Here is a 17,621-nt window from a genome sequence, read left to right on the forward strand (position 1 = left end):
TTTGTGTTTAGTTCACTTATTTTATTTATTTTATTTAGTTCACTTATTTTAAATTTTTTTTTTTTTCAACGTTTTTTATTTATTTTTGGGACAGAGAGAGACAGAGCATGAATGGGGGAGGGGCAGAGAGAGAGGGAGACACAGAATCGGAAACAGGCTCCAGGCTCCGAGCCATCAGCCCAGAGCCTGACGCGGGGCTCGAACTCACGGACCGCGAGATCGTGACCTGGCTGAAGTCGGACGCTTAACCGACTGCGCCACCCAGGCGCCCCAGTTCATTTATTTTAAACAGGGAAAATAGTGTCTAAAGTCTGTTAACTTCAGAATGTGAAATATAGTTTGGTTAATTTCCCTCTTTAATTTATTGGAAATCTAAATATTTACTAAGAAAAATTCTATGTATCTCTTTTTGGTGTAAAACTGAGAAGTATAAACAGTGGTCATGTTGTGGAAATTAAATATTTGTCATTGAATTATCCTGTTACCTCTACTAATTTGCCTTGTATTGTTTTCAAAATGGAAATAACTTCATTGACCTTTTGATTTTAAAATTACAATATGTGTTGATTGCTAAACATGCATGGAAACATGAGAGCTCAAGTTTTATTTGACAAAATGTACGTTTTTTCACAGCTTGTTCTGTACACACTGCTAAGTCAAGAGAGGAGAGCTGATCCAGAGGCGGGCCTGCTCCTTTACCTCAAGACTGGCCACATGTACCCTGTGCCCGCCAAACATCTTGATAAAAGAGGTTGAGCTGTTCTCTCTCAATTTACTTCCCTGGGTTTTGTTTGTTTGTTTTTTTCCTTTAACCTTTGGCAATCTGTGTATATACCTGGCAGTATCCACTATATTTGCTAGGCCTAATACAGGTTGTAATGTGTAGTTGTGGATTGATTCATTCACTGATTGATTGATTGTGGTATATTGTTAAAAGAATTTGAACAATATACTGTATAGATGAAAACATTAACCTTTTAAAGTTTTATTATTCAAAAATTTATTTTAAGCTTCCTGTCTTATATTTGAGACATTCTAGATAGCTGTATTCATCCTTAAAATTTAATTATAAATACCAACTTCACAATATTTACTGTTTATGAGATATATCGTTGTTTAAAAGAACTTATCAAGTGAGCAAAAGTTGAAGGAAATATATGCCAATTTGTTAACAGTGGTTATTCTAGTGTCATGGGAAATACGAATGTTGTTTATTTTATGTTTTTAAATCTGAAAGCTTTATGTGAGAATGATATGTAATAAGCTTTACTTAATTCTTAAACTACCCCCCTTTTTCCCCCATAGAATTATTAAGGCTAAGAAACCAGATGGCATTCTCTTTGTCTAACCGTATTAGCAAATCTTCTGTTGGAAAGGAGAAGACAAACCTTGCTCCTTTGCCACAAATAATTGAGGAAGAGCAAACTTGTAAATACTGTTCACATGTTGGCAACTGTGCTCTTTATAGCAGGTAAAAACATTGCCTTCCAAACGTATTCGTTCCAGTTAAGTATTTACTCAACTTAAAAGGATTTAACTTTGTTGTATGGTCTGGCATTGATGATTTCATTTTAGTTATTTTTCTTTGTGGGTAGTATTCCTAAAATGAAGAGAGTTGGGGGAATAAAAGCACAGTTCATATTTTGTAAGCAGCCTTTTTCCTTGGGGAATAATAGAATGCATTCTAAGCTTTTTCCAAAAGTGGTTACTTATTTTTGCTGCAAATAGTTTCTGGGGAAATGAAATAATTTTAGGACTTAATGGAATCTGTTTAAGGGACGTCTGGCTGGCTCAACTGGTGGAGCATGCGAATTGATCTCGGAGTTGTAAATTTGAACCCCATGTAGAGTGTAGAGATTACTTAAAAATAAAAAATCTTTGGAGCACCTGGGCGGCTCAGTTGGTTGGGCATCTGACTCTTGATTTCATCTCAGGTCATGATCTCATTGTTTGTGGAGTTGAGCCCTACATCGGGCTTTGCACTGACAGTGGAGCCTCCTTGGGATTCTCTTTCTCCCTCTCTCTCTGCCCCTCCCCTACTGATACCCTCTCTCTTTCTCTCTCTCTCTCTCTTTCTCAAATAAACATTAAAAAAAATAATTTAAATTTAAAAAATTAAAAAAAAATTTTAATGTTTATTTATTTTTGAGAGAGAGAGAGTGCAAGCAGTGGAGGGGGAGCGAGAGAGGGAGACACAACATTTGAAGCAGGCTCCACATTCTGAGCTGTCAGCACAGAGCCCAACGCAGGGCTCAAACTCACGAACCGTGAGATCATGACCTGAGCCGACGTCAGACGCTCAACCGACTGAGCCACCCAGGTACCCCAAAATAAAAAATCTTAAAAAGAGAAAAAGGGAATTAGTATAGGAATTCTAAGTAACTTTTCTTAAATGATATTTAAGAAATCTTCCAGTTCTTAGTTGCTATTTTAATTTCATGCCTTGTCTAGTTAAAAACAGGGAAATTGTTTCTTTTGGTATGATTCAACAGACTTGTTTTGTTTATAGATGTCTATTTTTCTTTTCTTTTTTTAAGATTTTTTTTTTTTTTTAGGTGATCTCTATACCCAGCATGGGGCTCTAACTTCCAGTCTTGAGATAAAGAGTTGCATGCTTTACTGACTAAGCTAGCCAGGTGCCTATATGTGTATTTTTCTATGTATGGGGAGTTTATTAGGTGTCTTATGGACCTTCGTAGGCCAGTGGAAATCTTGAAAGACACAAAAAAGTAGTTAGATGTAAATACAGAGTAGGAAACAATATCAAAGCAAGACCAAAGTTCTTTTGTTTAAGTCCAAAGTTCTAATTCAGTCTATTCACATAAAGGACTTTTTTTAAAAATGTTTATTTATTTTTGAGAGAGACACAGAGCGTGACCAGGGGAGGGCCAGAGAGAGGGAGACAGAGAATCCAAAGCAGGCTCTTGGCTCTGAGCTGTCAGCACAGAACTGTTTGCAGGGCTCGAACCCACGAACCATGAGATCATGACCTAAGCCGAAGTTGGACACAACCGAGCCACCCAAGTGCTCCCACATAAAGCACTTTTATTTATTTACTTTTTAATTTTTTTAATGTTTATTATTATTATTATTTTTGAGAGGGAGAGACGGAGTGTGGGCGGGGGAGGGGCAGAGAGAGGGAAACACAGATCAGAGGTAGGCTCCAGGCTGCCCACGAACCTTGAGATCATGACCTGAGCTGAAGTCAGACACTTAACCAGCTGAGCCACCCAGGTCCCCATAAAGGACTTTTGAAAGTATTTTATCAAATAAATGATCTCTTAAAGGCAGAAGAAATCTTATTTTATTCTTTATGTTTTGTATGCCTCTGTAACATTTATTTCTATATAATAATCCCAAAATTAGTATTAAGCAGAATTTATATTCCATACAATTCTCCATATTTTTATGTTGACATTCTTATGATACAGAGCTGGATGTACAATATTGTGATTTTGAGAAATGCAATTGTATAAAAAGCCAAGATTTGCTACATATAGGAATGAAAACTAGAGTATCCCAAACTTAAGTTAGGGTGATAGTCCTTAAAAGCAAAATAATGCAGTACTGGGTTTCTTATGCATTTTGTTTTATAAAAAGCCATTTTGCTTATAACATGTTGAAATGACTTTTAACGAAAATTGGGAGCTTTGGTTATAAGCTATGGTGATCATCATATACATGTGCTTATTTTAGAAATAGCCTCATTTTTATAGCTAGCCAGTCTAATATTTTATATACATCTCTGACTTGGAGCTATATCTTTAGAGCAGTTGAACAACAGATGGATGACGGTTCAGTCCCGATTGGCATGCTGCCCAAAATAAAAGAAGAAACCCAACATCTGAAGCTTTCACACTTGGAGTATTTCAGCCTTTGGTGTCTAATGTTAACCCTGGAGTCACAATCAAAGGATAATAAAAAGAATCACCAACATATATGGTTAATACCTGCTTCAGAAATGTGAGTGGTCCATTTAATACAGTAAAACGTCAGTAACTTATATTAGCTAACGGGATGACATTTGGAAAAATGTCAGGATATGTAATAACATTTCAGAGATGTGCAGTTTCATATATTCATGCCAACTCTAGATGGCTATGAAGGAATTATTTCTAAGTAGAGCACAATTGTTACTTTTAGTAGGTTAAATATGACTTGAGAAATCTTATTTTAATAATTATTGGTAAGTCCTTGTTTATCATTGAAAACAGCATAAAGTTTAATATATCATTAGGTGAATTTTAGCATCCTAGTAGAGTACAAGTTAATGAAGTTTCACTTAGTATTTTATAAAGTTTATATATTTAGTAAGTTCTGATACAGATTCAAATTTTCTAAAGTTGGTCCATCTTTCATTTTGTGAGATCTGTTTTTTTACAAGTTGCTTATAAATATGGATTCAAATTTTCTAAAGTTGGTCAGTCATTTTGTGATATCTATTTTTTTTACAAGTTGCTTATAAATAAGTAATTTTGTTATCTTTACATAGTATTTTTCTTTAGTATTTAGTTGCTTTTGATCTACTTGTTTATAACATTTGAGAATGAATATTGATTTTAATGTGACTTTAGAAATAATTGAATCATTTTCTTAATAGTAAATTTTAACACAAGGAGTCATTACAGTGGATAAAGTGTAAGTAGCTTTTGATAGACTCCATAAGTATAGTGAATGTGTCAAGTGTACATGCCAACAAGCTTCTGAAGTTGTATAGTATTTAATAGTAGTGCCTGAGAGATTGTAAATGCTTAATACTTATCTCTTAGAAACAGTGGAATTATCAGTTTGCTTGCCATTATTTTAATAAGAATAATTACAAATCCTTTTATAAGTACTAAAGAAATAGGCACTATTTTCTTCACATCAGGTTCAGGAAACATTATTACCATTTGTTTTCTGTAATGTTACATGTATCAGCATACGAAGTTGAGGTATTGTTCAGAGTTCAAAGTGCTGATACATGTTGTTCAGAGAAACCAGCCTGTGGGTGCAACAAGGGATGTGCTTCCTAGCACTTGTCTAGGGATGGTTTGGTGAGAGATTATTTTAAAACTAACCGAATGTTTCCTTAGCATTTGTAACACTTCAATGTAGATTGTAGAAAATGTAAAAATGATGGACTCATTGTTACCATTATAACTTCCAGGGGTCAGAGGAACAAGTAAATTGTGGAAAAATGCAAATACAGTATTTATATATATGATGTAAATGGAAGCTTTTTCTCTTTCTCTCTGTTTCATAGGGAAGAGAGTGGCAACTGCATTGGAAACCTGATTAGAACAGAACGTGTAAAGACAGTTTGTGATGGGCAATATTTACATAATTTTCAACGTAAAAATGGTGCCATGCCTATCACAAATCTAATGGCAGGTGATAGAGTTATTTTAAGTGGAGAAGAGAGAACACTGTTTGCTTTGTCTAGGGGATATGTGAAGGAGATTAACATGACATCAGTAACCTGTTTATTAGACAGGTAATGAAAAGTTCCGTTGGAGGGGGTGGGTGACGGCTTTATTGATATGTAAATTACATACTATACTAGTCATTCGTTTAAAGTATACAATTCCATGGTTTTTAGTATATCCTTAGAGTTGTGCAGCCATCACCAAAGTCAGTTTTAGCATATTTTCATTACTCCAGAAAGAACCCTTGTACCTTTTGGTATTCACACCCCCTACACTAGGGAGTCACCAGTTTCTTTTCTGTCTCTCTAAATGTGCCTGTTCTGAACATTTCCTATAAATGGGATTATGCAATATGTGGTCTTTTGTGACTGGCATTTTTCATGTAGCATACTGTTATTGAGATTCATCTTCATGGAGTAGCACATGTCAATACTTCATTCCCCCACTCCTTCCTTTTTTTTTTTTTTTTTTTTTTTTTTTTTTTTAACTAATCTCTATGCCCAACCTAGGGCTTGAAGTCTCCACCTTTAGGTCAAGAGTTGCATGCTCCGCCGACTGACCCAGCCAGGTGCCCCACTTCATTCCCTTTTCTTAAAAAAAATGTAAAATTCACATAACACAAAATTAACCACTAGCCATTTAAAAACATACAGTTCAGTGACCTTTAATACATTCACAGTATATTGTGTAACTGTCACTTCTATCTAGTATTTTCATCACCCTGAAAGGAAACATTCCCATTAAGCAGTCTATCTCCCCTCAGTCCCTGGCAACAACTATTCTGTTTTCTGTCTCTATGGATGCATCTAGTCTGGATATTTCATATAAATAGAATAAAAATATGTGTTGTTGTTGTTTATTGCCTAGTTTCTTTTACTTGGTATAATGTTTATGAGGTTCATCTAAGTTTTGGCATTTACCAGTACCTTATTTCTGTATGTCTGAATAATATTCTGTTATGTGGATAGGCCACATTTTGCTCCTCCATTTATCAGCTGATTGACATTTGACTTGTTTTCACATTTTGGGTGTTATAGCTAGTGTTGCTATAAATATACACATACAAATTTTTATGTGAATATATATATATTTTTTAAATATTTTTTTATTAGTTTTCTTTATTTTTGAGGGGCAGAGAGAAAGAGGGAGACACAGAATCTGAAGCAGGCTCCAGACTCTGAGCTGTCAGCACAGAGCCCGATGAAGGGCCTGAACTCACGAACTGTGAGATCATGACCTGAGCTGGTCGGATGCTCAACTGACTGAGCCACCCAGGCGCCCCATATGTGAATATATTTTTTATTTTCCTTTGTAGGTACCTACCAGTGGTATTGCTGGGCTATGCACTATTTTGAGTTTAATATTTTGAGGAGCTACCAAACTGCCGAACATTTATCTAGCATATTCTGTTTTATAATGCTTATGTGGACATAATCTGATCTAGTTCTCACAACCACATGAATGGCAGGCAGGCTAGACCCCCTTTGTCAGCTATGAAGCTTATTCTGAGCTCTCACCATTTCATTTTCTCCTTTTACAATGTATGCTGGTTGAATATGCAGGTTGGGAAGAGGGTGAGGTTAAGGGAGAGGGAAGGATAAAACAGTGGTATAGAAGCAAGTGCTATTAACTGGGATCAGAACCACAGAATGAAGATCAGGTTCAGCAGGGATGAAGATTTGTTCAGTTTTGAATATATTCAGTTTCATAGCCTTGGTTTGGCCACGTGGAAAGATACTGCTGCCTGCTGTATATCCAAACCTGAAGCTTGGGTAAGCAACCAGTTGGAAGAGGAATATGAGGTCAGAGCCACATAAGGGCTTGGAACCAAAGGGAAATTCTAAGAAAGAGCAGTATACAGGACCATGGAAGGAACCCTAGGGTTTGAGGAGCTGGAGGAAGAGTGGGAGAAGGCATCAGGAAAGAGACCTGTGCTCCAGGCTAGAAGAGAGAAGGGCCATGTGTTCAGGATCCTTCTGGGGGTGGTGAGCCCAGGCTAGACTGTAAAGCAAGGCCTAGTGAATTGTCAGCAGATGTAGGTTCCTGATTAACTGCTTTGACCTTAGTGTCTTGTACCCTACTTTTCTCTCTTTTCCTGCCAGTTCACCCTTCTTATATTGTCTCTGATTGGCAAGTATGAATTTTAGGGCCTAGTAGTCATTTTTAATAGCTATTCTGGCCCATTTACTCTTAGCAAACAGCAGTGTATTTCTTACATAGACTGACCGTGTTAAATGAAAAACATTTATGTACATGTGTTTTGCTGTTGTAGGAACTTGTCAGTACTCCCAGAATCAACTTTGTTCAGATTGGACCAGGAAGAAAAGAATTGTGATATAGATACCCCATTAGGAAATCTTTCTAAATTGATGGAAAATACTCGTGTCAGGTTTGTAACAATGAATAAATCTGAAATTTACCCCCACTTTCCTAAGGAATATTACTAAAAGCATTTTTTTTCCTTGTCAGTCAGAAACTTCGAGATTTGATCATTGACTTTCGTGAACCTCAGTTTATATCCTACCTCAGTTCTGTTCTTCCACATGATGCAAAGGATACAGTTGCCTGCATTCTGAAAGGTATGTGATAATGAGCATGTCTTCTACCATTGTTCTTGGTTGTATTTATAATGTAATGTATGTCATAGTCTGTCGTGTTTGTTATTTAACTTGCAGTTATAATTTTTGGACAGATTCTCTTAGGAAACAGTTTACATATACACTTTAACATCACTGTCACATTTTCTTATTTTGAAAAGACCTATTGGGGGCGCCTAGGTGGCTCAGTCGGTTAAGCATCTACCTTCAGCTCAGGTCATGATCTCACAGTTCTTGAGTTAAAGCCCCTCATAGGGCTCTGTGCTGACAGTTTAGAGCCTGGAGCCTGCTTCAGATTCTGTGTCTCCCTTTCTCTCTGCCCTTCCTCTCTTTGTGCTTTATATCTCTCTCTCAAAAATGCATAAACATTTAAAAAAGGAAGGAAGGAAGGAAGGAAGGAAGGAAGGAAGGAAGGAAGAAAGAAAGGGAGGGAGGGAGGGAAGAAAGAAAGAAAGAAAGAAAGAGACAAACAGATGTATTGAAGAACAGACTTGAATAGAGGCTGCTTTCTTTTTTGAGAGAGAGAGAGAGAGAGAGAGACAGAGTGTGAGCAGGGCAGAGGCAGAGAGAGGGAGACACAGAATCTGAAGCAGGCTCCAGGCTACACTGTCAGCACAGAGCCCGATGCGGGGTTTGAACTCATAAACTGTGAGATTATGACCTAAGCCGTAGACGGGGCTTAATGGACTGAGCCACCCAGTCACCCCAAGGCTACTTTTCTTCTAGTTAATTTGCTCACTGAAATCCAACATTCTTTTTCCCATTATTTTAAAATTTAAATGCAGGTTTGAATAAACCTCAGAGGCAAGCAATGAAAAAGGTACTTCTTTCAAAAGACTACACACTCATCGTGGGCATGCCTGGAACAGGAAAAACAACTACCATATGTACTCTCGTAAGGTTATTATTCTTTTGCTTAGAAACTAAGTATTTAAATCAGCTTCTCAGTTCAGACAGTGTGATGTCTGCTATCAAAAGGGCTGAATTTTTTTTTTTTTTAATTTTTTTAACGTTTATTTATTTTTGAGACAGAGAGAGACCGAGCATGAACGGGGGAGGGTCAGAGAGAGGGAGACACAGAATCTGAAACAGGCTCCAGGCTCTGAGCTGTCAGCACAGAGCCCGACGCAGGGCTCGAACTCACGGACCGTGAGATCATGACCTGAGCCAAAGTCGGCCGCTTAACCAACTGAGCCACCCAGGCGCCCCAAAAGGGCTCAATTTTAAATCAATCTTCATTTCACATTAACCTTTTAGAATGACAGAAGAAATAGAAAAACTAAGTCACAAAAAATTGTAATCATGTTGTAGGTTTCCTGCATTTAGGATTGTCTGAGATCTCTTTCTGTTGGTGGCATGTATGTCGTTGTATGTTTTCCTTCCCTTTAAAAAATGCCTGGTGGCTCAGTCGGCTAAGCATCTGACTTGGGCCTAGGTCATGATCTCGTGGTTTGTGAGTTCAAGCTTCACATCAGGCTCTCTGCTGTCAGCACAGAGACTGCTTCAGATCCTCTGTCTCCCTATCTCTGCCTCTCCCTTGCTTGCATGTGCGTGCATGTGTGCACACTTTTTTCCTGTCTCTCAAAAATAATAAATATTTAAATATATATAAATATAAACATTTATATATATTTAAATATTATATAATATATATGTTTATATATTATAAATATAATGTTATATTTACACATTTTTAAATATTTTAAAATTTTTAATTTTTTAATTAAATTAAATTTTATTTTATTTTATTTTATTTTAATTTTATTTAATTTTAAATATTTAAAAATTTTAAAATATATGTGTAAATATGAAATATTTATAAATATAATATTTATAAAATAAATATAATTATTTATAGAATGTATATAAATATAAATATTTAATAATAAACATTAAACAATAAAATAAATAAAAATGATAAATTATATAGAAGTGGTTGACATAGATTTTTCTGGTATTCTCCTTCCATGTCAGTAAATTTCTGTGCTAATTTTAGAATAACCAAAATGATGGCAACAAATATTTATCAACTAATACTGTGTGCCAGGCACTATTCAAAGTTCATATGTATTCAATTTTATTATCACTAATAATATGTTATTAACATATCATTTTAACTTAATAAAAAGTTACCTTGGCTCAGCTCTTAAGATATGCTTCCTAACTATTAAGTTTTCTGATTCTGTTTGAAAAACATAAGCATGTTAAAAATTATCTGGAATTAAAAATAATGCTATTTTCCTTTCTTTTATTCACTATTAGGTAAGAATTCTCTATGCCTGTGGCTTTAGTGTTTTGTTGACCAGCTATACACACTCTGCTGTTGACAATATTCTTTTGAAGTTAGCAAAGTTTAAAATAGGATTTTTGCGTTTGGGTCAGACTCAGAAGGTACATCTAGACATCCAGAAATTCACAGAGGAGGAAGTTTGCCGATCCAAGTCCATTACATCCTTAGCTCTTCTAGAAGAACTCTACAATAGTCATGTAAGTACAATTATTGCATGATAATGCCAACAGTAATTTTTGCAGCTAGAGTGATTGGAGTAATGGCATTCTGGGAAATTCAGTCACGTTGACCAATTTATTAATTTATAATTTACTGTTTGCTTTTGAACTGAGACGAGGTTTCTGGTTTCTTATTCAGGGCTCCCATCTTCTAGATTAAAATATCCTAATAAAAGAAAACTTGTTGCTCTCTACTCAAAAACACTTCTGACACTAACTACCTGGAGTTAGTGCAGATTCCACAGGTTAGGGCTCAGTCCCAATAAGATTGTACTACCCCTTTCAGTTCTCAGTTGTACATCTGGGCCTTCTGTGTTATCTGCATAACCAGGCATAAATTGCGGTTCCCATGACCCCCTCCTTGGGTTGAGAATTTGCTAGAATGGCTCACAGAGTTCAAGTAAGTGCTTTACTTACTATATTACTGGATGTATTATGTAGGGTACAATTCAGGAACAGCCAGATGTAAGAGATGCATAGGGTAAGGAATGTGGAGAGGGGCATGGAGCTCTATGCCCTCTGCAGTTGAACCACCTTCCCAGCACCAGGTGTTCATCAAACCAAAAGCTCTTCAAACCCCTTTGTTTAGGGTTTTTATGAAGATTCCATCATGTAGGCATGATTGATTAAATCATTGGTGGTTGGTGATTAGCTCAATCCCCACTCCTCTCCCCTTCCCTGAGGTAGAGGGGAGGGGGTGGAGCTGACAGTTTTGACTCTTTAATCTCTAGGTTTGTTCCTCTGGCAACCAACTCCCATCTCATTAGCATAAACTGAGGTGTGGTTGAAAGGGATTTATTATGAATAACAAAAGATATTCCTCTCACCCCTTGCACTCAGGAAATTCCAAGGGTTTTAGGAGCTCTGTGCTAGAAACCCAGAGGAACACCAAACACATTATTATATTACATGTTATTATATTACTAATAATCGGGATTTTTTAGCAAGTTCAAATTCAAAGCAATGGTACATGAACAGACTTGTTATAGGTATAGAACCTAGTTTTTATTTTATTATTTAATGTTTTGTATATATTTTTCTGGGAAGTGGTTTTGTTTTTTTGGGTTTTTTTTAAGATTTTATTTTTAAGTAATCTCCACCCCTAAGATGGGGCTCGAACTCAACCCCCATGATCAAGAGTCACATGTTTTATTTACTGAGCCAGCCAGGTGCCCCTCTGGAATTAACTGATATTTTTGTCTGAAAAAAAAAATCTCTTAAAGTAAATGTAATAGGCTGTTCCTTCAAGTCCTTTGTCAAATGTCTATAGCAGTTATTAAAAAATTTTGAAGTGGCTAAGATGTATATCTGATTGACTTTTTAAAAATTAAACTTAGTATTTGAGATAACTATAGATTTGCATGCAGTAGTAAGAAATAATAGACATCATGTATATCCTTTGCTCAATGGCACCATTTTACAAAACTAGTAAAGAACTAGGATATTGACATTGATACTGTCTGGATACAGAATAGCTCCTTCAGAATAGCTCCTTTACCACAAGGATTACTTGTGTTGCACTTTTACAACTACACCCACTTCTTTTTTGCCCCACCCCCTCCTTAACCCCTAATAACCACTTGTCTGTTCTCCATTTCTACAATTTTGTCATTTCAAGAATGTTATATAAATGAGATCGTATAATATGTAATCTTCTGGGGTTGGTGTTTTTCACTTAGTCTAATGCCCTGGAGATTCAGATTGTTGAGTGTGTCAATAGTTGGGTTTTTTTACTGGGGAGTATTGTTCCATTGTATGGATGTACCACAGTTTGTTTAACCATTCAATCACTGAAAACATCTGGATAGTTTTTGGCTATTACGAATAAAACTGCTGGAGATAATCACGTACAGGGTTTTGTGTGAACCTAAGTCTATTGGATAAATGCCCAGGAGTACAATTTCTGGATCATTTGGTAGTTGTATGTTTAGTGGTTTGTTTTTGTTTCTGTTTTTGTTTTAAAGTAATCCTTTTGTCCAACATGGGGCTTGAACTCATAACCCGGAAATTAAGAGTCACACACTCTACTGACTGAGCCAGCTGGGTGCTTCTCTCTCTTTTTTGATTCTGTTTTGTTTTTCCTGCCTTATGGGTTACTTGAACACTTTTTAGAATTCTATTTTGATTTCTCTATAGTGTTTTTGTGTGTATCACTTTGAATAGCTTTTAGTGGATGCTCTGTTGATCTAAGCATTGCATTATATATACATAACGTATAGTCAGTCCATTGATTATGTCATTTTACTAGTGCTAGTGAAGTTTGAAACCTTACTTCCATTTATGTCCCTTATCTTCTCCTGTTTATGATTGTCTTAAATATTCCTCCTACATAGACTGTGTCAGACTGTGTTCTAATTTTTGCTTCAACCATGAAACATAATTTGGAAGAAATGAAAAACCTATTGTATTTATCCGTATTTTTGTTTACTATGTTCTTCTCTCCTGATGTTCCCTCCAAATTTCCATTCTTTTATTATTTCCTTTCTGTTTAAAGATCTTCCTTTATCCATTCTTTTAGAGTAGTGGGTCTATTGGCAACAAATTCTCTTAGTTTTCCTTCCTTGCGAGAATGTCTTCATCCCTGAAGGATTATTTTGTTACTTATAGGATTCTGGGTAAATAATTTGTTTTCTTTTAGTACTGGAAAAATATTCTACCACTTTTTTAAGGATTCCATGATTTTTTTTTTTAAGTATTCTGTAATTTCTAATGAGAAATATGCTGACATTTGAATTAGAATAATATCCCCTATAGCAAGTTGTTATTTTCTTGGACTCCTTTCCAGATTTTTTTCTTTTAGTTTTTAGAATTTTAATAATGGTGTGTATTGTAGTGTTTTTTCTTTTCTATTTATTACGTTTGAAGTTTTCGCAGCTTATTGAATCTATAGATTTAATATAGATTTAATGTCTCTTGTCAAACTTGGGACATTTTCTTTTTTTTTTTTTTTTTTCAATATATGAAGTTTATTGTCAAATTGGTTTCCATACAACACCCAGTGCTCATCCCAAAAGGTGCCCTCCTCAATACCCATCACCCACCCTGCCCTCCCTCCCACCCCCCATCAACCCTCAGTTTGTTCTCAGTTTTTAACAGTCTCTTATGCTTTGGCTTTCTCCCACTCTAACCTCTTTTTTTTTTTTTTTTCCCTTCCCCTCCCCCATGGGTTTCTGTTGTTTCTCAGGATCCACCTAAGAGTGAAACCATATGGTATCTGTCTTTCTCTGTATGGCTTATTTCACTTAGCATCACACTCTCCAGTTCCATCCACGTTGCTACAAAAGGCCATATTTCATTCTTTCTCATTGCCATGTAGTATTCCATTGTGTATATAAACCACAATTTCTTTATCCATTCATCAGTTGATGGACATTTAGGCTCTTTCCATAATTTGGCTATTGTTGAGAGTGCTGCTATAAACATTGGGGTACAAGTGCCCCTATGCATCAGTACTCCTGTATCCCTTGGGTAAATTCCTAGCAGTGCTATTGCTGGGTCATAGGGTAGGTCTATTTTTAATTTTCTGAGGGACCTCCACAATGCTTTCCAGAGCGGCTGCACCAATTTGCATTCCCACCAACAGTGCAAGAGGGTTTCCATTTCTCCACATCCTCTCCAGCATCTATAGTCTCCTGATTTGTTCATTTTGGCCACTCTGACTGGCGTGAGGTGATATCTGAGTGTGGTTTTGATTTGTATTTCCCTGATGAGGAGCGACGTTGAACATCTTTTCATGTGCCTGTTGGCCATCCGGATGTCTTCTTTAGAGAAGTGTCTATTCATATTTTCTGCCCATTTCTTCACTGGGTTATTTGTTTTTTGGGTGTGGAGTTTGGTGAGCTCTTTATAGATTTTGGATACTAGCCCTTTGTCCGATAGGTCATTTGCAAATATCTTTTCCCATTCCGTTGGTTGCCTTTTAGTTTTGTTGGTTGTTTCCTTTGCTGTGCAGAAGCTTTTTATCTTCATAAGGTCCCAGTAATTCATTTTTGCTTTTAATTCCCTTGCCTTTGGGGATGTGTCGAGTAAGAGATTGCTACGGCTGAGGTCAGAGAGGTCTTTTCCTGCTTTCTCCTCTAGGGTTTTGATGGTTTCCTGTCTCACATTCAGGTCCTTTTTCCATTTTGAGTTTATTTTTGTGAATGGTGTGAGAAAGTGGTCTAGTTTCAACCTTCTACATGTTGCTGTCCAGTTCTCCCAGCACCATTTGTTAAAGAGACTGTCTTTCTTCCATTGGATGTTCTTTCCTGCTTTATCAAAGATGAGTTGGCCATACGTTTGTGGGTCTAGTTCTGGGGTTTCTATTCTATTCCATTGGTCTATGTGTCTGTTTTTGTGCCAATACCATGCTGTCTTGATGATTACAGCTTTGTAGTAGAGGCTAAAGTCTGGGATTGTGATGCCTCCTGCTTTGGTCTTCTTCTTCAAAATTACTTTGGCTATTAGGGGCCTTTTGTGGTTCCATATGAATTTTAGGATTGCTTGTTCTAGTTTCGAGAAGAATGCTGGTGCAATTTTGATTGGGATTGCATTGAATGTGTAGATAGCTTTGGGTAGTATTGACATTTCAACAATATTTATTCTTCCAATCCATGAGCAGGGAATGTCTTTCCTTTCTTTGTATCTTCTTCAATTACCTTCATAAGCTTTCTATAGTTTTCAGCATACAGACCTTTTACATCTTTGGTTAGATTTATTCCTAGGTATTTTATGCTTCTTGGTGCAATTGTGAATGGGATCAGTTTCTTTATTTGTCTTTCTGTTGCTTCATTGTTAGTGTATAAGAATGCAACTGATTTCTGTACATTGATTTTGTATCCTGCAACTTTGCTGAATTCATGTGTCAGTCTAGCAGACTTTTGGTGGAGTCGATCGGATTTTCCATGTATAATATCATGTCATCTGCAAAAAGCGAAAGCTTGACTTCATCTTTGCCAATTTTGATGGCTTTGATTTCCTTTTGTTGTCTGATTGCTGATGCTAGAACTTCCAACACTATGTTAAACAAGAGCGGTGAGAGTGGGCATCCCTGTCGTGTTCCTGATCTCAGGGAAAAAGCTCTCAGTTTTTCCCCATTGAGGATGATGTTAGCTGTGGCCTTTTCATAAATGGCTTTTATGATGTGTAAGTATGTTCCTTCTATCCCGACTTTCTCAAGGGTTTTTATTAAGAAAGGGTGCTGGATTTTGTCAAAGGCCTTTTCTGCATCGATTGACAGGATCATATGGTTCTTCTCTTTTTTTTTATTAATGTGATGTATCACGTTGATCGATTTGCGCATGTTGAACCAGCCCTGCATCCCAGGAATGAATCCCACTTGATCATGGTGGATAATTCTTTTTATATGCTGTTCAATTCGATTTGCTAGTATCTTACTGAGAATTTTTGCATCCATATTCATCAGGGATATTGACCTGTAGTTCTCTTTTTTTACTGGGTCTCTGTCTGGTTTAGGAATCAAAGTAATACTGGCTTCATAGAATGAGTCTGGAAGTTTTCCTTCCCTTTCTATTTCTTGCAATAGCTTGAGAAGCATAGGTATTATCTCTGCTTTAAATGTCTGGTAGAACTCCCCTGGGAAGCCATCTGGTCCTGGACTCTTATTTGTTGGGAGATTTTTGATAACCGATTCAATTTCTTTGCTGGTTATGGGTCTGTTCAAGCTTTCTATTTCCTCCTGATTGAGTTTTGGAAGAGTGTGGGTGTTTAGGAATTTGTCCATTTCTTCCAGGTTGTCCAATTTGTTGGCATATAATTTTTCATAGTATTCCCTGATAATTGTTTGTATCTCTGAGGGATTGTTTGTAATAATTCCATTTTCATTCATGATTTTATCTATTTGGGTCATCTCCCTTTTCTTTTTGAGAAGCCTGGCTAGAGGTTTGTCAATTTTGTTCATTTTTTCAAAAAACCAACTCTTGGTTTCGTTGATCTGCTCTACCGTTTTTTTAGATTCTATATTGTTTATTTCTGCTCTGATCTTTATGATTTCTCTTCTTCTGCTGGGTTTAGGCTGCCTTTGCTGTTCTGCTTCTATTTCCTTTAGGTGTGCTGTTAGATTTTGTATTTGGGATTTTTCTTGTTTCTTGAGATAGGCCTGGATTGCAATGTATTTTCCTCTCAGGACTGCCTTCGCTGCATCCCAAAGCGTCTGGATTGTTGTATTATCATTTTCGTTTGTTTCCATATATTTTTTAATTTCTTCTCTAATTGCCTGGTTGACCCACTCATTCTTTAGTAGGGTGTTCTTTAACCTCCATGCTTTTGGAGGTTTTCCAGACTTTTTCCTGTGGTTGATTTCAAGCTTCATAGCATTGTGGTCTGAAAGTATGCATGGTATAATTTCAATTCTTGTAAACTTATGAAGGGCTGTTTTGTGACCCAGTATATGATCTATCTTGGAGAATGTTCCATGTGCACTCGAGAAGAAAGTATATTCTGTTGCTTTGGGATGCAGAGTTCTAAATATATCTGCCAAGTCCATCTGATCCAATGTATCATTCAGGGCCCTTGTTTCTTTATTGACCGTGTGTCTAGATGATCTATCCATTTCTGTAAGTGGGGTGTTAAAGTCCCCTGCAATGACCACATTCTTATCAATAAGGTTGCTTATGTTTATGAGTAATTGTTTTATATATTTGGGGGCTCCGGTATTCGGCGCATAGACATTTATAATTGTTAGCTCTTCCTGATGGATAGACCCTGTAATTATTATATAATGCCCTTCTTCATCTCTTGTTACAGCCTTTAATTTAAAGTCTAGTTTGTCTGATATAAGTATGGCTACTCCAGCTTTCTTTTGGCTTCCAGGAGCATGATAAATAGTACTCCATCCCCTCACTCTCAATCTAAAGGTGTCCTCAGATCTAAAATGAGTCTCTTGTAGACAGCAAATAGATGGGTCTTGTTTTTTTATCCATTCTGATACCCTATGTCTTTTGGTTGGCGCATTTAATCCATTTACATTCAGTGTTATTATAGAAAGATACGGGTTTGGAGTCATTGTGATGTCTGTATGTTTTATGCTTGTAGTGATGTCTCTGGTACTTTGTCTCACAGGATCCCCCTTAGAATCTCTTGTAGGGCTGGTTTAGTGGTGACAAATTCC

At 36.5% G+C, this 17,621-nt stretch overlaps 1 protein-coding gene across 2 annotated transcripts in view; it reads left to right on the plus strand.

Moving 5' to 3' along the window:
• Nucleotides 1-17,621, plus strand: part of DNA2 (DNA replication helicase/nuclease 2) — a 56,925-nt gene that overhangs the window by 25,177 nt on the left and 14,127 nt on the right. For both annotated transcript variants that reach the window (XM_081790538.1, XM_081790539.1), the window contains 8 exons: nucleotides 634-751; nucleotides 1,306-1,471; nucleotides 3,769-3,963; nucleotides 5,246-5,476; nucleotides 7,681-7,797; nucleotides 7,878-7,987; nucleotides 8,791-8,900; nucleotides 10,268-10,492. In XM_081790538.1, the coding sequence (XP_081646664.1) occupies nucleotides 634-751; nucleotides 1,306-1,471; nucleotides 3,769-3,963; nucleotides 5,246-5,476; nucleotides 7,681-7,797; nucleotides 7,878-7,987; nucleotides 8,791-8,900; nucleotides 10,268-10,492 (1,272 nt within the window). The remainder of the gene's footprint in view (nucleotides 1-633; nucleotides 752-1,305; nucleotides 1,472-3,768; nucleotides 3,964-5,245; nucleotides 5,477-7,680; nucleotides 7,798-7,877; nucleotides 7,988-8,790; nucleotides 8,901-10,267; nucleotides 10,493-17,621) is intronic.

Source organism: Panthera onca, chromosome D2 (assembly GCF_046562875.1).
Source record: "Panthera onca isolate mPanOnc1 chromosome D2, mPanOnc1 haplotype 2, whole genome shotgun sequence".
In the NCBI taxonomy this organism is placed as follows: Eukaryota; Metazoa; Chordata; class Mammalia; order Carnivora; family Felidae; genus Panthera; species Panthera onca.